Consider the following 25126-nt stretch of genomic DNA (forward strand, 5'->3'; position numbering starts at 1 on the left):
ACGTTAGCTACAACAAGTTAGCTTACAGACAGTCCAAGCAGGGCGATATGGAAAAAAATCATATCGCGATAACGATATGATAATGTTATCACATTTCTCGATATAGATAATTATCGAATTGTTATAAGTATATAAAAAAAGATTTTATTTTTATTTTTATTTTTTTTTATTTATTTTTTAACAACAGATGTATGTTTATTTTGCAGCAATTCTTTGTCATTGCCGCCATCTTTAGTGTTACATCCCCTCACACTCCAGTTCTCAGGCTGCAGCTGGTTTAAAAGCGAAAGTAAACCGGCTTCTCTGCTGGCTGTGGCTCCAGGGGAGTTGAACAGTTCTGGCTCTGCTAGTTTATTTTCAATCTTTTGGCGCTTTTTTGGTGGACAAACCACGCACATGTGCACCGTGACTCGTGACTGGAGTCTAGTTCTGCTTGCACACATAGCCTACTGTGTACAGACGGTTTCAAACTGTATTTTAAATTAGAAAGCAAACAAAATAAATGGACAAGAGAAAAATAAATCTCAATTTGGTCAGTATTGTCATTTGGACAAGCAAATCCATTACTTTAAGTTGCAGGCAAGAAAGACAAGTCTGTCCACTGTCTCTGGTTTTAAAACTGCCCTGTTGCAGGTCACAAAAAAAAAAGAAAAAAAAAGATTTTTTGATTTTCTTTTTATTTCGATATTCGATATCGATTATTAAAATATATCGCGATATTTATCGTTATATCGCCCAGCCCTAAGTCCAAGACAGCACGTTCACGTCAACTACACTACTTCAACTGAGATTTAAAAAAAAATATATATTATCAAACGATGCAGTGCACAATAAGTTGATGAAGTTCAACAATTGAATAAAGATCTTAAAATATGAATTATTATATTAGACAAATTAATCTCTTTTTTTCTATGTCAGACCTTTCAAGGCAAATTGCACACAGTCAACAATAGGGTCCAGCTGCAGCACCGGCTCATTAGCTGGCACCATTCTCTGATTGGATCTTAAGTTTGTCAACACAATGTGGCACGGCGTGAACGCCAATCAATCAAGTGCGCTGAACCTCACTACCCGCCTTTTTTAAACTCAAATACCCTATTTTGATTGGATAATTATATTCTTAAGCCAAACCCGTGCAATCTTTTTGCAGTGAGTGATTGACAGCTGGCCATTATGTGTTCTCATGGGATCAGGCCAGGTCAGAGAGCTCAGAGCTGTCACTTGGACATTTTTGAAGAAGAAAAAAATTCACTGGCATTGTTTTTTTCACAGAGGAAAACATTTATAATAAAAGATTATAATAATAATTAAAAAAAAATCTCTCTCTCTATATATATATATATATATATATATATATATATATATATATATATATATATATGTATATTAATAATAAAAAATTGTCTGTATATTACTAGTGAAGCACTGCCTCACTAGTTATGCAATAACCTCCACTGCACTATAGTCATGGACTTATTCATTAGTTGACTAGTTGAGCCTAACGATGAATCCCTCTACTGGGCCCCCCCCTTACTAATGAAAGAATATTCATGATCAAATCAAACCTAACCATCTACGGGGAGAAGTTGTTGACGTAATTTGACGATGGTTGAGGTCACCTCATGAGGCTCATGTACTCCCCTACAGCTGCATCCCATTAATATCCAGAGGAAACTGAATATGGACTAGGGCTGTACCGAATAGCTCGAAGCTTCGAAGCCTCATTCATTTTTTGTATCCTTCCTTTCTCCGATTTTTTCCTCTGTTTTTCTCCCCGTCTCAATTTAGTCGTTGTGCCAATTCCCCCCCTCCCCTACCTGGTTGTTGTGCGCATGTTCTCCTACTGGTCGGTACAAGGGAACCCTGAAGTCATCCGCACGCTTCCTCCGGCACACGTGGTGACAGCCAGTGACTCTTTTTTCACCTGGCAGCGAGGACTCATTGGTGAAGTGTAACGCGTGGGAGGTCACGCTGCCTTCATCAATTCCTGCCTTTCGCTGAGAAAGCGCCCAGACCTGACCTGTAGGCGTCGCTGTCCACAACGCCAGATTCCCACCCATGACTTGCCCTCCCTCTAACCCAGCCAAACGGGTTAGTATAGCGATCAGCCCAAGCCGCAAGCAATGCTGACTCCGGGAGTCGAGACCGCAGCCTCTTGCATTGGTGACGAGCGCAATCTCCGCTACGCCACCTGACCGCTTTGAAGCTTCATTCATAACGTTGTGTTATAAACACACTTTATATTTATTGGCAAAGAATTTGCACTACAACCCATACCTCATTACACCTTACTGTAAATTGTACCTAAATTGTACCTCATCCCATTTCTGCATTGTACTGTATAGTATATTGTATTGTAACTCAGTTACTTCTACTCTGCATTGTACATTGTATATATCTATATATTGAACACTTTTTGTCTACATACTTTACTTCTATTTTAAAGAAGAAGCATTTTATATAAAACATTTCTGTACTTCTGTATGACAACTAATAAAGAAACATTTGAATTATTTTTATAATTTTTTTTATTATTTACATTTTTTCATGCGTCTATTCATTCTGTTTAAACCAATGTGGTTTTTCTTCACAGTTGCAGATAAAGATTAGGCTACACTAATATTATAGTATTATACTATTATAGACTCGTCATAAAAATCTAAATAAAACATTTATCATAAATGATGTAGCCTATCTGCATCCGCTTGGTGCTCGGCGCTCCATCAAGACGTCACCATCACTTTCATACCAACCGTGCCCTTATTGGATTATTTATGTTGACGAAACTGACAAGTTATATTCATTATAGAAAGTTGATTTAATCTTAAATTATTTTTTTCATTTAATCAGATTAATCACTTTATTCAAATTGAGGATTTTGTTTTAGGATTTAAAAAAATAAATGTAATTGACGTCATAAAATATGACTACAGACATTCGAAGCTTCATTCAAAAACGTCAATAGAAGCTTCGAATGAAAAAAAAAAAAGACATTCAGATTCAGAGTTTTTATTTGCCACATGGAAGCAATACAATCATACAGTTTTCATACAAAATCATAAATACAGTTCTACCATGGGCAAAAGGAGCAGGAAGAAGAATAAGGGCGTTTTCACACCTAGCTCGTTTGGAGCTGTTCCGAAACCTGGAGCGTTTACCCCCTATTTCGGTTCAGTTGGGCATATATGAACACGGCAATCACATTCTGTTGCGGAACAAAACAAGCGGGCCGAGACCACCTAGAGAGTGTGGTCTCGGCGCACTTCCAAGCGAACCCGACGCGACTCGTACGCTGTGAGAATGCAATCGACTTAACAAACCGACACAATAATAATAATAATGAGTCGTGGGTCAACGTGGAGCAGTGATGAGGTACACTGCCTCGTTGATATTTGGGCAGACGATCACATTCGTCAGATGCTGGAGAACACGCACAAGAACACTGAAGTGTACAGAAAGTTTAGTGACCGAATGAGGGAAAGGGGCTTTGAAAGGTCTGTCGAACAGTGTCGCGCTGCTGCTGCTGCGGAGATACAACAAGCAGAGCAGACCCTGAAATGGTGTTTGTGTTGCCGGGTGTCAGTCAGCTGTGTCCCCGCCGCCGCGCAGGAGAGGAGAGCCGGGGTCTGTAGTGACGCTGCAACAGCAGCACCGTGCGGGACAACGCCTCCTCTCTCTCCCTCTCTCTCTCTCACTGACTCTCTCTCTCCTCTCTCTCTCTCTCTCTCTCTCTCTCTCTCTCTCTCTCTCTCTCACAGAGAGAATGAATGTGGACTGTTCCATCGGGGAGCTTCGGTGGTAATGTGAGTGGCTACAGACCGCTGCACTTAAATATAAACATTAGTCTACCTGGTGACTCAATGAGGTAATTGTAGATGTCGCCATAAGACGCGTCTGGCCATTTAGTGGGATAATTTTTTCATTATCCTGTTCGGCTGAAAGGACACTGGCCACCGAAGCCTCTGATGGAACAGTCCACATTCATTTGTGCGTCATCTCGCGTCGTCCAGACTCCGTGGGCAATCTGCGCATGTGCATGGGGAATAGGTGCTTTAAAATAGGCTCTTTTGCTGCCAATTTAGTTCTGATCGATTAGGAATGGCTCGTGCCGTGTTCAGGAGATTGAGGCGCATAAAAGACTATTCGATCATGTCTCTAGCACCCCCACAGCCGTATCGGCAACCACTTACATCACGGCTCTCATCCACATTCATTAATTTGCTCCCCCGCTATCTCCTCCCCAATTTCAATGTAACGCAGAGATTCAGGGGTGGGGGGCACACCCCACAATCTGACCAATGAGTTTGCTCACGCGTGCGTTTGTTTTGGTCCGCTGTTAACACAGCCGTGTGAACACAAACGAACTAAGGGACAAGTGCAACATTGTATCATTATAGTCTGTGTCTCCCTGAATCGGAACAAAGCAAACGAACTACAGGTGTGAAAACACCCTAAATCTTATGGTTACCTGCCCCCTATTCTTAAACTAAACAAGTATCGGTATCAGTTTCATTTGTTCATTTCAAACCATACAACCTATACAATACAAGACAACCACAAAACAGCACTACAACCACCACAAAACAATAGACAACAGCAACAACAGACACCATGGTCCGAAAAGTGGGATGGAAGAAGCCAAGCCTGTGAACTTCCATTCCCCACACCCCGACCATCAACCGCTACACACACAACATGCAACACAGCTCCGCTTCCCACATCGGTACAGCCCTAATATGGACAATGGTACATTCAATCTGTGGGGCCAACTGTACCACTCATCCCCTCCATCTCCCTCTCCCACCCATCCATCCATCTCCAGTGCATCAACAACCTGAACCGCCAGCACAACATCAGCAGCTCCCTCCAGCTGCCGGACAAGACCCTCCAGTTTGTGAAGGACCACCCCCTGCTGGAGGACCCCGTGCTGCCCATCGGCGGCGGGCCCCGCCTCATCACCAAGGACGTCAACTACACCCAGATCGTCGTGGAGAGGGTCAGCGCGCTGGACGGCCACGTCTACGACGTCATCTTCACTGGGACAGGTCGGTGCGCTTTTTACCCCAAGGGTCTTGTATCGGGTGCTGTGGTGTTTTAGGTTTTCTTGGTGGTGTTTTTATTTTATAAAAATGTGTGCTGTCAATCGATATTTAATCGCGATTAATCGCATTATTGTCCATAGTTAACTCATGATTAATCGCAAATTAATCTCATTAAAAAAAAAATTATCTACCTTAAACGGATATTTTTCAAGTTCCAAGTTTTAATACTCTTATCAACATGCGAGTCAACAAATGCTTGCTTTATGCAGCCAACCACGAATACTGGAGACGCTGGGTTCGCCTGTTCGAGCCCAGCGCTCCACATTGCTTTCAGTTTAGCTGGTCGTCCGTACTAATACACATTGGCAGTATTAGGGGGTGGGAAACTGATGGGTGGGGATCGGGCGTTGTGGACAGCGACTCCTACAGGTCGGTTGGTGCACCTGCGCAGTAGAATCAGGAAGCGATGGGGGCGGCGCCCAGGGGCGTAACTTAGGGGGGGGGGGTCCCCGGGAAAAGTCCCCCCCATGATTTCAGAATGCACTTATTGCCCCCCCCCACGTTTTTACCGTTCAAAGATAATACATGCACTCGACCAGCACTGTGACTCGCTACAGTACTCGTCTTTGCATAATAATAGCGTACATGTAGTACATGTAGTGATTGTTAATCGTATATAATTCACCCACGGGACTATTGTTAGGAACAAGAGTTCCGCCTGAACATTATACCTGGTGATGGCACTACCTGCCATCACAGGTCAGTCGACTGCAAGCAACGTAGTTGCGAGCGAACGCTTGCAAAAATGTGTTATAATACACCCGCCGAGGTGCTACAAATCAAATGCCCACCCTACTGATCTGTTCATATGTTATAATAATAATAATACATTCGATTTCTAATACACCCGCCGAGGTGCCGGAAATCAAATGCCCACCCTACTGATCTGTTCATGTGTAATAATAATAATAATACATTCGATTTATAATGCGAGCACCTGCATTACAATCAAATGACTGATCTGTTATGTGTTATGCACCCGAGTCTCGAGAGGCACTTTATAATAGAAAGACCCCTGGCGCAGACCCCTGACGCTGAAAGATCGCGCCGCGCACACACACACTCTCCCAGCTCTCTTTCTCTCTTGCCCCTTCCTCATCTCTCTCACCCCCCTCTCTCTCTATATATCTCACACACACACACAGGCACGTGCACACATAGAGGCCAAGGGGTGCTTGAGAACCTGCCTTTTTGAGCCTCTTAAAAAAAGTGCCCTTTTTGGGGATTTTTTAATTTTTAATTTTTTTTACCGTTACGCATATAGACTGCCCTTTCAACTGAAAAATGTCAGGATAGAATCAAAATATTAGGTAAAGAGAGAGAGATGCCCCATATTCCATTGCAGTTTGCACAACCTCCTCAGCGTGCCTCTCCGCGGACCTATATATTTTATGCATAGCGTGGGTGGTGATGATGATGATGATAGAAACCGCTGTGGCGCATACAGTTGAATGCTGGTATTACACTCATTGAGGGACACGAAGAAGTCAAGTCTGATGGGATTTGGGAATCTCAAATACAAATCGGGATTGGAATAAAAAATGCATTTATATTAAACAATACAGAATATACAGCACTTCTTGGTCTGTAGGGTAAGCACTTATTCCCTCCCCCCTGAACATTTATGGAGATGTATGGGCCTTTTAAGTCAGTGATAAAAGTGTCTTTCAAGGATAAGTGAGCTCCTGCACTGATTATTATAGTTCAATATTCAATATTTGATCACCAAAACCCCCCAAAAAGGAGCACCTGCCCCTCTAAAGTCCTGTGCACGTCCCTGCACACACACACACACACACACACACGCACACACACACACACACACACACACACACACACACACACACACACACACACACACACACACACACACACACACACACACACACACACCAGAAACAAACATAGTATCAATGAGAGCATCAACAATACACCTGAGTGAAGTCTAGTAAACAAAAAAAAAACTAAAAAAGTGGCGTTAATAGAATCGGGCGATAACGCGTTAATACCGCGTTAACTTTGACAGCCTTAATAAAATGTTTTCACATAAAACATGACGAAACACAATACAGTAATAATAAACAGGACTTCACAGGACCATAATAATAATAGGGCTGAGCCTGACCCCAATTAGTCGAAAAGTCGACTAATCGATAGAAAGGAGCCGTAGTCGACTGCCAACCTCTTAGTCGAATGCAAAAAAAATTTAATGTACGAATTTTATTATAATTATATTTTTTTTGTATCATTCTTTCCAAAAGCAAAGGGGCCTAGACGCGTGGCTAACACTAATGGCGCACATACCAGCGAGGCTAACTGCCTAAGAACGGGCACGACTACCAGTCGACTATCGGCAAACTTTGGCCAATCAAAGTCGACTATACAAATCCTTAGTCGGGGGACAGGCCTAAATAATAACAATGACAAAAATAATAAATACAGGACATAAAAATCTAATTATATATATCACAGACGCCACAAAAGACAATTCCTTCCCCACTTTTTGGTTTGGTTTTTGAACAAATTTGTATCTTGATCTTTTGGAAGTGGTCGTCTTCTGACCAATGTGAAGAAAACATGAGGAAAGTGAGACTTGTAGAGTTGTTGCGCACCCATGACGTATACTGTATATCACGCCAGTTAGGGTACCTGGTGTATACGGCAACTTGTTTACAGTTAACTTTTACTCTTCTAATTCTTTATTGCCTATATTTATTGTAACATATATTATAACCGATATACATACAGACCCTCATCTACACCTTTGTTTACTCTGTTTATTTTGCTCATTCAGAGTTAATTATATTGTTTACACTGTTTATTTTTGTCATTTTCATTCAGATAACATTTTATTGCCTATATTTATGTCTTTCTACTATTACCCAGCCCATACCTGTACCATATATATAATATATATATATATATTATTTTCTTTATTATTTTTTAATATATAAATTAAATACTGGTTATATAATCTGTTTTATAATATAAGCTGCTTTAGTCTTTATTGTAATCTATCTAACCTCTATTTTGTTGAAGAGAGACTTTAGGTGCTGTCTACTTGGGACTCAGGGGGGCGTTCCTCTCGAGTTGGTCAATTTATATTTGTCTTTTTTCCGTCTATAGACAAGGGTGTCCTGCACAAGTCGGTGGTGTATGAGGGGGGGGTCCACACCGTGGAGGAGCTCCAGCTACTGAAGAACTCTGAGTCCATCAAGAACCTACTGCTGTCCTCCCAGGTGAGCGAGTCAAACACAGAGAACATGATCGGAGAGCTTTGGAGCATTACAGTTTGATTAGATTGGAATACAAATTTGAATTTCAAATGTATGTCATCATCATACAGCACAAGTACAGCACAATGAGTTTGGCATCCAACCAGAGTGCAATTGTAACAGTAAAGTGCAATAGTAATATATAATGGCCAGCAGTGTAACTAGGGAAAAGATGCGAAAACTGCGTTTTTGTGTAATTCAATAAACACGTTGTCATTATCGGATCTTCCTGAAATCAACGCTAGATCATAATTATTATCCTTCCTCATGCATGCAATGTATTGAGTATTTAAACCCCGCCCGCCCGGCTCAGATCGGCTTCTAAAACACACCAGCCCATTTTCAATGAGATGCAATAGCTCCGCCTGGCAGTAGAGGGCGGTATAAGACCGTCTGCCAGCTCAGACACATTCAGTACAGCATGCACAAGGTGCCCCGCTGAATTATGAATGGCAATAGCGAATAAAAGAAATACTGTGAGAAAAACGTAGATCTACGTTTCCGGCACTCAATGATCGGGCGACAGAAACGTAGTTCTACGTTAACGGCACCGGATGTGTTAAACGGATATTTTTCAAGTTCCAAGTTTTAATACTCTTATCAACATGTGAGTCAACAAATGCTTGCTTTATGCAGCCATTTAACACAAAAGGATGACCCTCATGCATTGCAAATTTTCATCAAATTTAAAACAGAGTGATGCACAAAATAACTTAAAAGAAAATAATAATTTAAAACAATGAATAAAGTGTGGATGAAATAATAGGGGAAAGAAAACGTTAGGAACTTTGTTACATTCACCCACACAAGGGCTGAGGACTCACACTCTCCAAGCTCTCTTTCTCTCTTGCCCCTTCCTCATCTCTCTCACCCCCCCCCCCCTCTCTCTCTCTCTCTCTCTCTCTCTCTCTCTCTCTCTCTCTCTCTCTCTCTCTCTCTCTCTCTCTCTCTCTCTCCTTTCTCTTTCTCTATCTCTCACACACACACACACACACACACTTTGAGTCAGAAACAAACATAGTATCAATGAGAGTATCAATAATAAAAAGGTAGGTCTTGAGTCCACGTTTTAAAAGTATTAACAGTTTGTGGTGCTCTCAGGTGGTTGGGGAGAGCATTCCATAGTCTGGGTGTGGCCGAGCAGAAGGCTCGATCGCCCATGGTGTGCAGCTTAGAATATTCTTAATAGAATCGCGCGTTAACGCGTTAATACCGTGTTAACTTTGACAGCCTTAATATATATATATTTAATTACGGTAATAATAAGGTGTATATAATAGTGATGCCCGATCCCTTTTTTTTGCCACCGATACCGATCGTCTTGAGCCATATCGGCCGATACCGATCCGATACCGATCGTTTTTGATAATTTATTTTTTATTTTTTATATACTTTTTTTTAATTTTTTTTTTATAAAATATATTATATAATTAGACTTGTACTTGTATTATCTGCGAGATATAGCCACCACGCAACAAGTCAAAATGCCCGCTATCTGCAAACAGCTCCACTGTCTGTGTGTACTCGAGTAGCCTCCAGCTACGGCCAGGATTCTCCGGCGCTGCAGCTGGACCCTAGTATTGGTATAAATCACATTCAGCAAGCCCTCAGCTCGAATATGCATCGAATCAATGTTATAAGACATTGATATCAGGAGCTATCTGTAGCTACTGCTAGCCGGCTAGATAACGTTCAGACAACGCCTCAGTGAACTATTTAGTTTAGAGCTAACGTGAGCTACCGAGTCAACGGAGGTAACTTATCATGCACTCGACTATTGCTGGAGCATTTGTTGATATCAGCAGCTATCAGTAGCTAGCCAGCTAGATAACGTTAGACAATGCCCCCCCCCCCCCCCCCCTCCCCATCCTCACGCAAACCTCCCCCCCACGAGCACGACTGGCGACGTGCACTGAAGGAGGGGCGGATCCCTCGACTGCCTCACACGCCCAAAACCCTAAGCCACTACCCTCTCCTTAACTCCCACCCCCCACTCTCCGCCCTCCCTCCCATCCCCCAAATTCCCTCCCCCGAGGGTGCTTCCTGAAGCTCACTGACTTTCGACATAAATGAACATTGTATCAACAAATGTGCTTTGTTTTGTATTAATTTAGGGTTGTGCCATTATTATTATGCAAAGATAATAATTGTGATTAATTCTGTAATGAGTTGTGTGTTTCTAGCATCCTTGACACCCAAGGACAACGATGGAAATAAGTCAAGAGGCTTTTACGTTACTATCCTTGACAGCAATGTAAGCTGGATTAATGATCTGTTTATGTTGTGGAGTCTAAATAAAAACCTGAAACCTGAAACCTAGTCACTGGGTCATTTAGTTTAAACAGTAATGTTAGCTCGGTAGGTAGCCAACGTTAGCTCACGTCGCATCATGCACCAGACTATAGCAGACTGCGAGGCTCTTGTTTACATGAGTGCGGGAGGGGCTGGCGAGGAGGAGGCGCTGTACGCTGCAAGCAGCTCTGTGTGTCTGAGAGAGAAGTCAGCAGTGACTGTGAGATCTCCGCTAAGAATTGGATCATGTTTTTCTATCGGTTTTGACGATCGGCGAAAATAAAGCATTATCACTGATCACCGATTGCATATTTATACTGATTATCGGCCGATAATGATCGGTGGCCAATCGATCGGGGCATCCCATGGCATGTATATAATATATGTAATGAGTTGTAGTATTACTTGCATGTAGAATTCAGTTGACTTGAATGTAGAATTTCTAGGTCAGTAGCCACCTACTAGGAACTTGAGACACACAGGCGTTATGCTGTATGACATTTGTTGGCCCACATAGATTCTGCCGGCCCCAAAGAAAGGAGATTGAGATTTTAATCAAAAAGGAGTTTTGTTAGCGTATTTTATCATCCTCTTATGTAAAGCACTTGACGCTGTTTGGAGTGGCTTGACACGCAATGTTAAGTGTCGTGAAATGCTGAACGGTCCTTTTTATCCTGTGTAGTATAAAATATTCTATGTATCTTTGTGTGTCTGTGTGTGTGTGTGTATGTATGTGAAGCTACTGTTCTACTTTGAAAGAAAATGGGTGACGTTTCCGACCAGGCAGACAGCAATTCTGTTCGAATCTGAAATGGGTTGTGGGAGACATCAGACTCCACGTTGTTTCCCTGAGTGGGAGACATCAGACTCCACGTTGTTTCCCTGAGTGGGAGACATCAGACTCCACGTTGTTTCCCTGAGTGGGAGACATCAGACTCCACGTTGTTTCCCTGAGTGGGAGACATCAGACTGTGTGGGGGAGTCAGGTGTGCGTCCTAGGTGTGTGTGCGTGCGTGCGCGCCTCCTTTCTTCAGTGTTGTTATGCGTGTGTTCTGTCTGTCCACAGACCCGGTCCTTGTATGCCGGCTCAGACTCTGGCGTGGTCCAGTCTCCCACAGCCTTCTGTGGCAGGTACCCGTCCTGTGACGACTGCATCCTGGCCCGGGACCCCTACTGTGCCTGGGACCCCCAGGCTGCCACCTGTGTCAATATCCTCGATGCCCCCAGCAGCACACATGGGTAACTCATAAGGATTCCGATCTTAACTGTCTCTATCTCTCTCTCTCTCTCTTCTTCCAACGCATGATAGAATTGATGTGTGTGGTGTGTGTCTCTCTCTTGCTCTCGCTCTCACTCTATCTCTCTCGCTCTCTCTATCTCTTCTTCCAACGCACAATAGAATTGATGTGTGTGTGTCTGTCTGTCTGTCTGTCTGTCTGTCTGTCTGTCTGTCTGTCTGTCTGTCTGTCTGTCTGTCTGTCTGTCTGTCTCTCTCTCTCTCTCTCTCTCTCTCTCTCTCTCTCTCTCTCTGTGTGTCTCTCTCTGTCTTATCTCTCTTCTGCCTTGCTTGTCTCTGTCTCACTCCAACGCACGTTAGACTTGATAACAGAAAGCAGAACCAGCATCGACAGCCTGCGACTAAACAAACACTGTTTTCCATGATACTGCTCTCCTTCCTGCTCAGCAAGTTTTTTTCTGCGGACAAAGACCACATATTTCTGTCCTCTGACACATCTCTTTGTGTGTCTTAAAGGAGCATACCAGTGCAAATGTGACTTCTTGCCATTACCGTAACAAATTTTCAGCTTAAGTTTACTAAATGCCGCTCACACTGCCGTCAGTGTTGAAAAGGGGTAGAGAAACGCAGAGACATGCGTGACTAACTCACCCCTGTTAAAACCACATCTTTTTATTTCCATTAGCGTTACTGTGTTACTTTACGTTACTACACCCCATTCAAATCCACGTCAAATCTTTGTTTACACCGTTTCTTTTTTCGCATATTTTTATATTCAGATCTAATTGCCTATATTTATGTATTTCTGCTATTATCCTGCCCATACCTGTACCCCCCCCCCCCCCCTCCCCAAAATGACACTGCGATCTACCTGTCAACACCGCCAGACCTCCACTAACCTCAGTCAAAATGATACTGGCACAATCCTTAAGTCAAAGTCTGTGAGCAGCATCTTAAAACAACATGTTTACATGATGCTTATTTGCTTTTTGCCTTTTCTCAGGAGCTTAATCCAGAGCTTGAATGGTGATGCAGGCAAGTGTCCTTCAGGTAAGTTGAACCATGTGAGCGACCAAACGCGCCATCTTGCAGACATGCTGACTAGCAGACATGCTGACTAGCTCATTAGCGCCGACACAGATGGGAGTGAAGATGGGCGAGTTTAAGCTTCAGCTTTGACACAAGTTTATCTATGTGAGATTTAAACGTAAGGTTCTCGTCCACTGTAATGCCTAGATATTTGTAGGAAGCAACCCTTTCGATGTCAGTCCCTCCAGCAGTAACAAGTGTGGGAAGATCAGCTGGGAGTCTCTTCCCATTTGAGAAGAGCATAAACTTTGATTTGCCAGCATTTAACACAAGCTTAAGCTGGGTAAGATGTGACTGAACAATGTCAAAGGCAGATTGCAAGAACTCCATCGTTTGCACAACACTGGGAGATGAGCAATAAATTACTGTCATCAGCATAGAAATGGTAAGCAGCATTAGACAGGTTGATACAAAGATCATTAACATATATGGAGAACAGTAGAGGTCCTAGTACGGACCCTTGTGGTACACCCTTAAGTACAGGGAGGAAAGAGGATGATAAACCAGCAGACTGTACACACTGTGATCTACCTGTCGGGTAATTTGAAAACCACTCTACAGCCTGTCTAGATAAACCAGTTTTATGTAGACACTTCGATAAAATGGCATGGTCAACCGTATCAAAGGCTTTGGATAAGTCTAGGAACAGAGCTGCACAGTATTTATTGGAATCCAGTGATTCAATGACATCATTGACTACTTTAAGAGTAGCAGTGATCGTGCTGTGCTTCTTTCTGAAACCTGACTGGTTCTTGGAAAGCAGGCCATGTGAGTCTTAAGAAATCTTTTAGCTGCTCACTTATTAGTTTCTCAAGGACTTTGGCTAAAACACACAACTTTGAGATTGGTCTGTAATTGTTAAGGGATGAGGGATCATCCCCTTTCAACAGGGGGAGGACGTGGGCAGATTTCCAGACTAATGGAATCTCATTACTTTTGATGGTGAGATACAAAAATTTAAGTTAAAGGTTCTGCAATAAAATCAGCAGCTGCATTGAGAAAATGAGGCTCCAACTTATCCGGACCTGCAGATTTGTCGGGAGTTTCTTTAGGGCCCTATGGACCTCAACCACCTCAAAAGGAGATCAATTGAAGGGTTCAGTTTCTGAGTTTGAGGGGGGTGACATAAGTGGCCCCTGATGTTCAGAGTCTGATGGCTGTAGTGACTCAAACAAGGATCCTGATGAAATAAAACGTTTGTTAAAAGAATTAAGAAATTAATTTATCAGTCACAGTACAGGACTCAGTTTCTATGCTGAGTGGCAATTCATTTGTGATGTCACTCTCATAAGTGGTCTTGATAACCTTCCAAAAATGTTTGGGGTCCTTTAGGTTACAGGTAGTTTTAGCCAAGTAGTACTCAGATTTTAGCCTTCTGAATACGGGAAGTAAACTGGTTTCTGAGCTGTCTAAATATCAACCAGTCAGTCTCCGACTTGGAGCTCCTGGTTTTAGACCAGGCTACATCCCTTTATCTCAACAGATTGGACAGCTCAGGGGAAAACCAGTGATTGTCACAACTATTCACTCTAAATTTGCGGACTGGCGCATGTTTGTCTATGATGTTAAGAAAAGTATCATAGAATGATTTCAAGGCTAACTCCACATCATTAATTAGGGAGATTCTGGACCAGTCAAACTGCCATAAATCGTGATGAAAGGCTTGTTCACAAAAGTGCTTAAGATCCCGTTTCTGTACAATCCTTGGTCTTGTTTTCGGGAGCTTACCATGCCTGACTGGCGATGGCACAATGGTCACTCAGGTCATTAGCAAAAACACCAATTTCAGAACATTTGTTAAAAATAAATCAAGAAGGGAAGAAGATTTATCTGGGCATTTAGGATTTGGTCTGGTTGGGCTATCAATTAGTTGAGTCAAGTTAAAAGAATCACAGATGGTTTTAAAACGATCTGAGGCAGAATAGCATCACTACTTGCTGAGGGAGGTCTGTAACAGCCAACCAGCGTGATGAACTGACCCTTAAGAAGTTCCAACTTCAGAGCGAGCAATTCAAATTGTTTACTGAGGGATACAGAAGAGAGGAGGGTGACATAGTGTACAGAGGATGTACAGAGGGGGTACAGAGTTGTAGTATTACTTTAATGTAGAATTCAGTTGACTTGAATGTAGAATTTCTAGGTCAGTATTTTTAAGATTTTACATTAAACTCAACTTATCTTGACATAATATCTCTGACTCTTCTCCCTTGGTGTTCCCCAGTGGCAGCTGTCTCCGTGCAGGACTACCACCGTGTGACTGTGAAGCCGGGCAGTTCCGCGGAGCTGCCGTGTCTGCTGCGCTCCAACCTGGCCCAGGTGCTGTGGAAGTCCAACGGCTCTGCGCTCACCGAGACCTCCCGCTTCCACCTCATCGCCGAGACCGGCCTCCTCATCTACAGCGTGGCGCCGGAGGACCAGGGCCGCTACGAGTGCTGGTCCCTGGAGTGGGCCCCCGCCGCCGGGAAGAACTTCAGCCACCTCCTGGCCGTGTACGTCCTGGCTCTGGAGCTGCCCCCGCCCCCGGTCGGCCACGCGTACCTGCAGCACGACAGCAGCACGGCACTCCTCTTCCTCCTCCTCTTCCTCTACCTGGCCGCGCTGGCCTACAACTGCTACACTTGCCTGCGGCTGGCCGCCCTACTGGGCAGCCACAAGAAGCCCCTCCAGCCCGAGTACCGGGCGTGCGAGGCGGGCCTCATGGAAACGGCCGTGACGGAGAAACTGGACATGACGGAGCAGCCCACCCAGAACGGCGGTCAGACCAACCAGAACCAGACACAGCTCCGGGCTCTACGGGACACCGGCTACGAGATGGAACCGGAGTGCGGCAACGGCAGGATCCCCTCTCACGGTTTCGGGGACGACAGCCCGGTCGGCAAGGAGAAGCCCTTTGACGTGGACTGTGAATCTCAGCCCATCGAGTTTGCGGACGCGGATGAACCTTACTGCTACTGGGAAAGCGTAGGACCCTACAGAAATAACAAGGAGAAGAGTCTCTCTCTCTCTCTCGATGTATAGGCCTGCCAGTTACACGAGGGTCTGTTCCTATGTGCGCAGGCGGATGAGGTTCAATTATTACAAGGCAGTAATAATACCAGTAGTTATCGGTAGTTGATGCCACTTGCCTTCAGAGACTGAACCCCTCGTCTGTGGAAGGAAACCTGGGGGCCTTCGAAGTATCTAAGATCACGCCCGTCGTGTATTTCCTCAACCAGGAAAACGGTAGACGGTGGACGGGTCTGTTGAGCCGAGGCGTGCGCCTCTCCTCCCGGCTCCCCTCCCCGTCGACCAAGAGTGAATACCTGTTATTGAACGTGTAACACTAACTATATAACGCTAATGCCACAAAACGAATGCATTTGTTTATCTAGCCCCTTACGTGACTGCAAGGGCTATTGTTTATCATACTTTGATTCAGTAGCTTGTTTATTTTCTTCTGAGTGCTTTGTTTAATTACATGTTTACATGAACAGCCACCACTGTAAACAACATGTTTTTCACCAATAGACTATGCAATGCCGCCCTCCGTAGGATCTATACTAATACAATAAAAAAATAAATTATTCAAAAAAAAAAAAAAAACGAACGTTCGAACGTTCGTTCGATAAACCTGGCGAACGTTCGAACCCTAAAAACAGGGTTCGGGCTCAGCCTTAGTGTACAGTAATACATGACGCTCCTCTAACTCATAACCGCTCCCCACAGAGGTTTTTATGAAAATATGATGGAATTTTTTTTTTTTTATATAAATATGAGCCTTGAAAACAATCAAAGTAATTTTTTTTATATTTAATGAAGCTTTAAGGATTATTATTTAAGTACGGATCGGTTACGTCTGTGGTTAGTATGTTCTCATTGTACTCTTAGGATACGTAGTTTCATGATCTTAGAATGTTGGGTTTATATGGACTTATGCCTTAATTTTCTTTAGACCCTAGACCCCGTTTTCCTCCTTTTGTCGTCTTGCACGTCGCCCCTCGCCAGGCTGTCGTCCTCATCTTTCTCCATTACCTCCCCCCACCCCCCCCCCCCCCCTCCTTTCTCCCTCTCCCCCACCTCCCGTCTCTCCCTCACAGCCTCCGTTGTCGTTTCCTCTTCTTCTGTCGACACTTCATCATCCTCCTCCCTGTCCTCCTTTGGAAGTAGCCCTTCTTCTGTCCTCCCTTCCTCCTCTTCCTCTTCCTCGGCCTCTGCCGGGCCCCGTGGCGCGGCGGGCCAGGGGGCGGAGGTGAAGCTCCTGCCTCCCCTGCTGAAGGACCAGGCTTGGGGCGTTCACGCCCAGGAGGCCTTCCTACTCTTCTGCCTGGCGCTGGGTGAGTGGTGCCTGGGACACTGACCCCGCGTTCACCCCTCTGCCTGAACCCAACCCAGACATCTCTGGAACTCTGCTTCTCTCTCTCTTCCCTTTGATGTCTCTCTCTCACACACTTCCCTCTCTTTGTCACACACTACCTAATCTACCCTGATCCCTCATACCCCCATCTCTCTTTCCTATGTCTCTCTTACTCATTCTCTCTCTCTCTCCCTCTCTCTCTCCCTCTCTCTCTCCCTCTCTCTCTCAATTCAATTCAATTCAAGTGGCTTTATTGGCATGACGCAGCTTGTACATGTTGCCAAGCAAATGGTTGATAACATAAGCATGGATTACAAAACACATATTAATGTCATAGTATATACAAAAATTTTCATCATAAAATAGAACATAAAATATTACGGCATAAACATGTCAGGTGACTGTCACTCACTGTCCCTCAGTTTGTGGCAGGCAGCAACATAGGCTGCTGCTAGCTCACAGCTTGTTGAGTCCTTCCCTAGTAGGACTGGTAGTTTTCCTGTATCTGGTAGTGCAAGAAAACCTTTTGTTATTAGTTCAATTTTTTTTTAAATGCGTTTCTCTAATATCTTTATATTTTTCACATTTGGTGAGGAAGTGCAACTCAGTTTCAGGCTCACTGAGGATGCAATGACTGCATAGCCTTTGCTCTGCAGGGAGCCAGGTTTTCCTGTGCCTCCCCTTTTCAACAGCGAGGCTGTGCTCACTCAGTCTGTATTTTGTCAAGGTTCTTTTTAGTTGTTGATCAGTCACCATGCTCAAGTAATCTGCTATCTGCTACCGGCTACCGGTGTACTGTCGATTTAGAGCCAGATAGCACTGCATTTTGCTCTGTGCTTTTGTTTGTGTTTTCCAATAGGTGATGTAGTTTTGTTTTAGCTGTGTAGTAATTTGATTTATTCTGATTGGTGATGTGTTCTGTTCCTGAGGTGTGTTAAGAGAGCAGGTTTGTGGACTCAGCCTCAGGACCAGCTGGGTAAGGGGGTTTCTGATGCTCCTCAGCTCTTGGCACTGCAGGGCTTGATAATGGTACGAGAGGGGGTCACTTCGTTTTAGGTGTGTCCAAAAGTTAATTGCTCTTTTTTGTATTTTTAGTATTAGTGGGTAACGGCCTAATTCTGCCCTGCATGCATTGTTTGTAGTTTTCCTCTGGACATGTAGGATAATCTTACAGAACTCTGCATGCAGGGTCTCAATGGGGTGTTTGTCCCATTGGGTAAAGTCTTGTTTTGTAAGTGGACCCCACACCTCACTGCCATAGAGTGCAATTGGTTCAATAACACATTCAATTAATTTTAACCAGATTCAAATTGGTATTTCTGTTTGTATATTTCTTTTTATGGCGTAGAAAGCCCGGCGTGCTTTCCCTCTCAGCTCATTGACTGCTTCCTTAAAATGTCCAGTTGAACTTAGTTTTAGGCCTAAATAGGTGTAATGTGTGCAGTACTCTACATGTTTTGTACCAATTGAGAACTTTGGTAGGACGTCCTGAGATCTGGATCTTTTTTGGAATATCATTATTTTGGTCTTTTTGGGGTTTACTGCCATGGCCCAGGTCTGACAGTAATGCTCTAGCAGGTCCAGGCTCTGCTGTAGGCCGTCTGCTGTGGGGGACAACACAACCACACACACATGTACATACACAGCGCCCTCTCTCTTACTACCTAATCTACTGCTATCTCTCCTTCTCTCTCTTTTGTACATACACACTGCCCTCTCTCTTACTACCTAATCTACTGCTATCTCGCTCTCGCTCTCTCTCTCTCACTACCTATTGACCAGCTTACCTCCCTACTCTAACCCGCATTGTGTGTGTGTGTGCATGGAACTTTGTGAGATGTGCTGTACAGTACAGTATATATGTATATATATTGTTCACCATGTCCCTGCCAGACCCAATAAGATTAGGTTGAAATCCAACAAACTTTTGTGTCTGTTATGACGTCATTGGAGAGAAAACCGAGATTCCTCTTTTCTTTTCTTTTTTTCTCTTTTCTTTTTTTCTCTTTTCTTTTACGAAACTAGTTCCAGAAGTGACTCAGTAATCTGACCGGTTGTCTCTCAAAGGTCTCACTTCTATTTTTGTGTTTTTTGTTTTTATAACTTGAAAAGTCTGACCTGAAATGTGTGATGTTTCCAAACGGATACTTCTCGACTAGAGTGCGCAGAATGATGTCTGTTCTTGGAACTAATGATTATTTTTTTGTAGGACTATAGTAGGCTCAATGTATTATATCTACTTTCAATACTTCCAACTGGAACTTTTCTGTGCCTGTAAACAAGTGTAAATATATTTGTATATATGGAAACAAAATACTTTTGAAGATGTACATATATTCTCTACATTTTATGGCTGTTACTGTTGGTAGGAAGGTTAAATAAATCTCTTTCAAATGTTTTCAATATGTTTGCTTGTTTATTTAGATGTTGATCATATTCTATTAAATGCATTTACATCGTTATGGTATTGTAGCTGTGATAAGGTTTTATAGCACAGGAGGAACCAGCAACATTACTAATTGTTGTTCAGGTAAATTCGGACTTGACAGCCTTATTCAAATTGGGAAGTTGAGCTTCCTTTTCCCAGTGTTTGGAAAACATACAAAGCATTCGGATTCATTGCTAGCATACCATTCAGTCAGGAAATTAAGTTCTGTTACTAACTCAGTTGGCTATTAAAGTCAATGATAACTTCAGAACTTACATGAGCCACTGTAGGCTCTACATCATTCCTAACCTTCCATATTATGTGTAGGAGTCTGCGAATATTATCAGCTGAGTTTCTCCCCTTCACGAAACCCATTTTTTGTTATCGAGTCCTTCTCAGAAATATCTCTATACACAATCAACTGGAGTAAATCAGAAGCAATGCCTCTAAGTGCTGTCCCTCTGCGATTAGGAGGGGATGGCAGTTCAGGTGGATGCCTTCAGGGTTGATATATTTAGGAATAAAGCTGATCCCAGGTCTGAAAGAGATAGTACAATATTGCCCCTATAATCGAACACGTTAGTGCTCTGACCCAGAATTGGGCCAAGATGAATATGTCCCTCCTTGGGAAGTTAAACTTAGTAAAATGATATTGGCTCCCAAATTAAATTATATCCTATATAAGCTGCCGCTGACCCTCCCGACTCAGTTACTCAAACAATATGACAAGATAATTAATGTATATTTGTGGGGGGGCAAAAGGCCGCTATTTGGTCGGGCCAAAATGTATGCAGCAAAGGAAGATGGCGGCTTATTCCTGCCTACGCTAGACTGGTATCACTACGCGTTCTCACTCTCCCAGCTCTCCAAATTGAACCACTCGACTGAGGAGGCACCTGCTTGGGTCAAGATGGAGGAGGAAATGGTATATCCCTCATCTCTGGAATCCTTCCTGACACAATCAGACAGACCTATACCTTTTAAGAACACTCTAATGGCGTTTGCCAGGGAAACTTGGAATCAATCGCACAGGCTGACTTGTGATAACCCATATCTAACTACAAGAGCCTCTATATGGTATAATAAAAAACTAAAGATTGGTAAGAAATCAGTCATATGGGAGGACTGGATTAAAAGGGGGATACATGTACTAGGTGATATAGCCGGGGAAGATGGGGTATTACCTTTTGAGGATATTAGAAAGGACTTTGGTATAGATAATAAAAACTTCTATAGATTCCTGCAGATTAGACATTGTGTATCGTCATCAATGGGTGGGCCAAAATGTGGCCCGATTACTGCAATTCAAGAAATATTTGATAAAGGATGGCGTAGGAAAGGCGGTGCGTCAAGATTCTATGATGTTATAAGGGAACACAATGCACCCAAATTGGCGGGTCTGAGGTTGAGCTGGGAGAACGATGTACGTGAGGATATTACTGAGGAAATATGGGAGAAGCTGGTGTCCAAATGGGGTAAATTCTCGCGGGAGGCACAATCACAACTTATCTTTTACAAAGTTTTAAACGGAAGCTATTGGACACCTAGTAAACTGGCCAGACTAAAATTAAGGGACAGTGACATCTGCTGGAGATGTGAGAAGGAGACAGGCACTTTACTACATATGTTATACGAATGTGAGAAAGTCCGGAAAATGTGGGATCAAATTGTGATATTCCTAAGTAAAGTTTTTAATGTAAAGGTGAATAACTCCCCAATGGCATGTGTTTTGGGTATAGTACCGAAAGAGATACAACTGCCTAAGTACCAGGGAATGTGGTATAGAATGGCCATGATATCAGGGTGTAGAATTGCCTTACGACATTGGAAATCACCCATTGATATTACTTTTAAAGAAGTTTGGGAGCTACAAAATTAAAGAAGAGACAATACGCCGGATGTGGCAGAAGAAAAACGTCTCATGTGACAATGCACGCTTCTATGTCGACCATGATTTCCCCACTGAAATACTGAAGAAGCGAGGAGAATATGCCGAAGCCAAGAGAATAATGAAGGAGAAGAATCTCAAGTTCCAGACACCGTATCCTGCGAAAATGAGGGTCTTTTACGAAGATGGCACCCGCCTATACCAGAACGCAGCGGAGGCGACGGCGGATATGGCAAGACGTGGATATCAGATCACCGTGGTGAACCCTCCTGCCGACCCAGATCGAGAGGAGATACTGCGGCTGTCTACCTGGCAGACAGTGGGAAGACAACGGGGACCGGGAGGCGACATACAGGCGATGGAGAATGGAGGTCCCGCACAGCAGGGCAATGAACATCACGGGTACCGGGAGAAACTCCAGGGATTCAGACGGGGAAAGTCGGAGGTGGACAATTAAGATAACGGTCAAGAAACACGTGGATACAGATAAGTCTCAGGGGCATCGTCGTAGAGTAACGAACATCGCAAAGTGCCAAAAAAAAAAAAAAACTTGAAATGAAAATAGAGTGCACTAAATAGAAAAAATGCTATAAGCGTTTAGACTACAGTGTGAGCCATACGTTACATTAGGGTATACAAAATAGTAGGGGCACAGTTTTGGGCAACCTACCTTGTGCCAAATGCACTCCTCTGGTAGACGAGGGGGACCAAAGTGCACGGGTGAGTATCGATCTCACCCTCGGTACAATTGTTCTATCTGGGGTCCTATCGAACGTAGCTTGGGTAAATGTGGTGGGGGGGAAATGTATTTATGTTTTTATATGTTCCTTTTTATTTCATCATATACTATGTTGTTGTATATATATGATCACAGTCTCCGGTCCTAGATATGGAAATATGGGATATAGCGCCCCAGACATAGAAGCATTACATGCTGGATTGCACAGGGGAGATACATTACAAGGGATATGGGGCTGATTAAAATAGTATTGTGGAATATAGACGGATGTCATCATCCCATTAAGAGAAAAAAAGTACTGACGTTCTTGAAACAAAAAAAGACGGATATTGCACTAATTCAAGAATCACACCTGAATGAGGAGGAGTCGGCCAAGCTTAAGAGGGACTGGGTGGGACAAATATGTTATAGTACGTTCTCGTCTAGGAAGAGGGGGGTGGCAATATTAGTGAGAAAAAACATGGACGTTAAGGTGCACAACAGTTTCTCGCATGATGAGGGGAGATGGGTTTATATTGGATGCAGATTTGGAGGGACAGAGAACTACATTAGCTAATATATATGCACCCAACGTGTCGTCCTCAGACTTTTTTCATGAAGTGTGTGAGGTGATTAGGAAGATAGGGAATAGCAACGTAATCATAGGGGGGGACTTCAACCTGGTTGGAGACACCTTGCTGGACAAATCATCTCAACCCAGGACCGCTGACAACGCAGGAAGACTGGCGGTCGCTGTACTGATAGATGAATTGGGCCTAGTGGATATTTGGAGGGTTCTGAACCCACAGGAAAAAGACTACACGTTTTACTCTCACCCACATGCCTCATACTCTAGAATAGACTATTTCCTGATCTTTAGCACGCTGGTAGAATAAATAGCAGATAGTACGATAGGGAACATTGTAATATCTGATCATGCTCCAGTTGAGTTGGTAATCACATCCATAGAGGAGGGGCAGCGGTCCCTGAGATGGCGATTCAATAACCTAATGTTGAATGACGAAGTGTGTGCATACATTAGAACTATATTTAAGGAATTCTGGGAACTTAATGAAGGGTCAATAGATGATAGTGGCATAATGTGGGACACATGTAAAGCATACATGAGAGGACGACTCATACAATACAGTGCAATACTAAAAAAGGCAGAGAAACAGAAAATGACAGCATTGGACAAAGAAATTAAAGCACTCTCGAAACAGCACAGCCAGAGACCAGACCCAGAAACGTGGAGAAATCTGAACAAATCCAAATATGAATTGAACAACATATACCAAAAAAAGGCTGAATATGCTTTATTTAGGACCAACCAAAGATATTATGAACAAGGGGAGAGAGCGGGTAAAATACTAGCGAATCGGGTTAAACAAATGCAAAATCAAAATATTATATCAATTTATAATAAGGACGACGAAATTATTACAGACAAAAAGGAAATTAACAATGTTTTCAGGTGCTTTTACCAGGATTTATATACCCCACAGGCGGCGGTGGATCAGGTAAAATGGACGCGTTCTTCAACAAGATTGAATTACCATCGTTATCGAAACAACAAATGAAGTCAATGGAGGGGGAGGTCTCGATAGAGGAAATACACGCGGCAATCAATAGCCTTAAATTAGGTAAAGCGCCAGGAGACGATGGGTTTACTCCAGATTTCTACAAACAATTCAGTGATATAATTTCTCCAAGACTATTGAAAGTATATCAAGATTCACTGTTAAAAGGGAGCTTGCCCACTAGCTTGAGATCGGCCACTATTACGTTACTACAGAAAAAGGGCAAAGACCCTCAATACTGTGGGAACTATAGGCCTATATCCCTGAGCAATTTGGAAGAAAAAGTATTAGCAAAAATACTAGCAAATAGAATAGAAGATGTACTACCTGTGGGCGGTTAGGTGGCGTAGCGGAGATTGCGTTCGTCACCAGCCCCGGAGCTGTGAGCTGGATTCGCCTGTTCGAGTCCGGCTCATAGCTCCGGGGTTGTCACCAGCTTGGCTGGCCGTCTGCACTAATACAATTGGCAGTATTAGAGGGTGGGAGAAGCTGGCGGGGTGGGTCCGGGTCGTTGTAAACAGCGACTCCTACAGTTCGGTCGGGGCGCCTGCTAAGCGCGGATAGGACTTGAGGGGGATAGTGTGATCCTCCCACACGCTACGCCCTCTCAATGAGAATCCGCGCTGCCAGGTGAAAAGAAGCGGTGATTGGCTGGACGTGTGTCGGAGGAAGCACGTGGTAGCCTCCACTCTCCCAGATGATCTGACTGTGGGGGGTAAGTGCGCAGCGACCAGGAAGGGATTGGGAATTGGCATACGACTAACATTGGGATGGGAGAAAATCGGAGGAAAATGGAGAAAAAAAATGGGTTTTGTGAAGGGGAGAAACTCAGCTGATAATATTCGCAGACTCCTACACATAATATGGAAGGTTAGGAATGATGTAGAGCCTACAGTGGCCTTCTCATTGGACGCCGAAAAGGCCTTTGATAAGGTGGAGTTTGCATTTTTATTTCACACGCTAGAGCGCTTCGGATTCGGACCATCGTTTACTGGGTGGGTAAAGCTGTTGTACACAAATCCGATGGCCTCTGTCTTGACTAACGGGATCGTATCCTCGCCCTTTAACCTAGGATGGGGGACGAGGCAAGGTTCTCCGCTTTCTCCCCAAATGTTCGCGCTTTTCCTCGAACCACTTGCTATCGCACTAAGGACTAATCAAGACATCAAAGGGGTAATAGCGGG

General features: G+C 43.6%; 2 protein-coding genes across 2 annotated transcripts in view; both read left to right on the plus strand.

The window, feature by feature from the left end:
* Positions 1-16348, plus strand: part of LOC311237508 (semaphorin-4D-like) — a 39623-nt gene extending 23275 nt beyond the window's left edge. The window contains exons 10-14 of the mRNA XM_084325432.1: positions 4823-5045; positions 8229-8341; positions 11736-11908; positions 12910-12956; positions 15217-16348. Coding sequence (XP_084181558.1) covers positions 4823-5045; positions 8229-8341; positions 11736-11908; positions 12910-12956; positions 15217-16013 — 1353 coding nt within the window. The 3' untranslated portion in view covers positions 16014-16348. The remainder of the gene's footprint in view (positions 1-4822; positions 5046-8228; positions 8342-11735; positions 11909-12909; positions 12957-15216) is intronic.
* A 538-nt stretch (positions 16349-16886) lies between these two features.
* Positions 16887-25126, plus strand: part of LOC311237188 (uncharacterized protein) — a gene marked incomplete at both ends in the record, with an annotated part of 204709 nt that continues 196469 nt past the window's right edge. Inside the window, 2 exons of the mRNA XM_084324997.1 lie at positions 16887-16893; positions 17072-17308. Coding sequence (XP_084181123.1) covers positions 16887-16893; positions 17072-17308 — 244 coding nt within the window. The remainder of the gene's footprint in view (positions 16894-17071; positions 17309-25126) is intronic.

This window comes from Notolepis coatsorum, assembly GCF_963971535.1.
Source record: "Notolepis coatsorum genome assembly, chromosome: 11".
NCBI lineage: Eukaryota > Metazoa > Chordata > Actinopteri > Aulopiformes > Paralepididae > Notolepis > Notolepis coatsorum.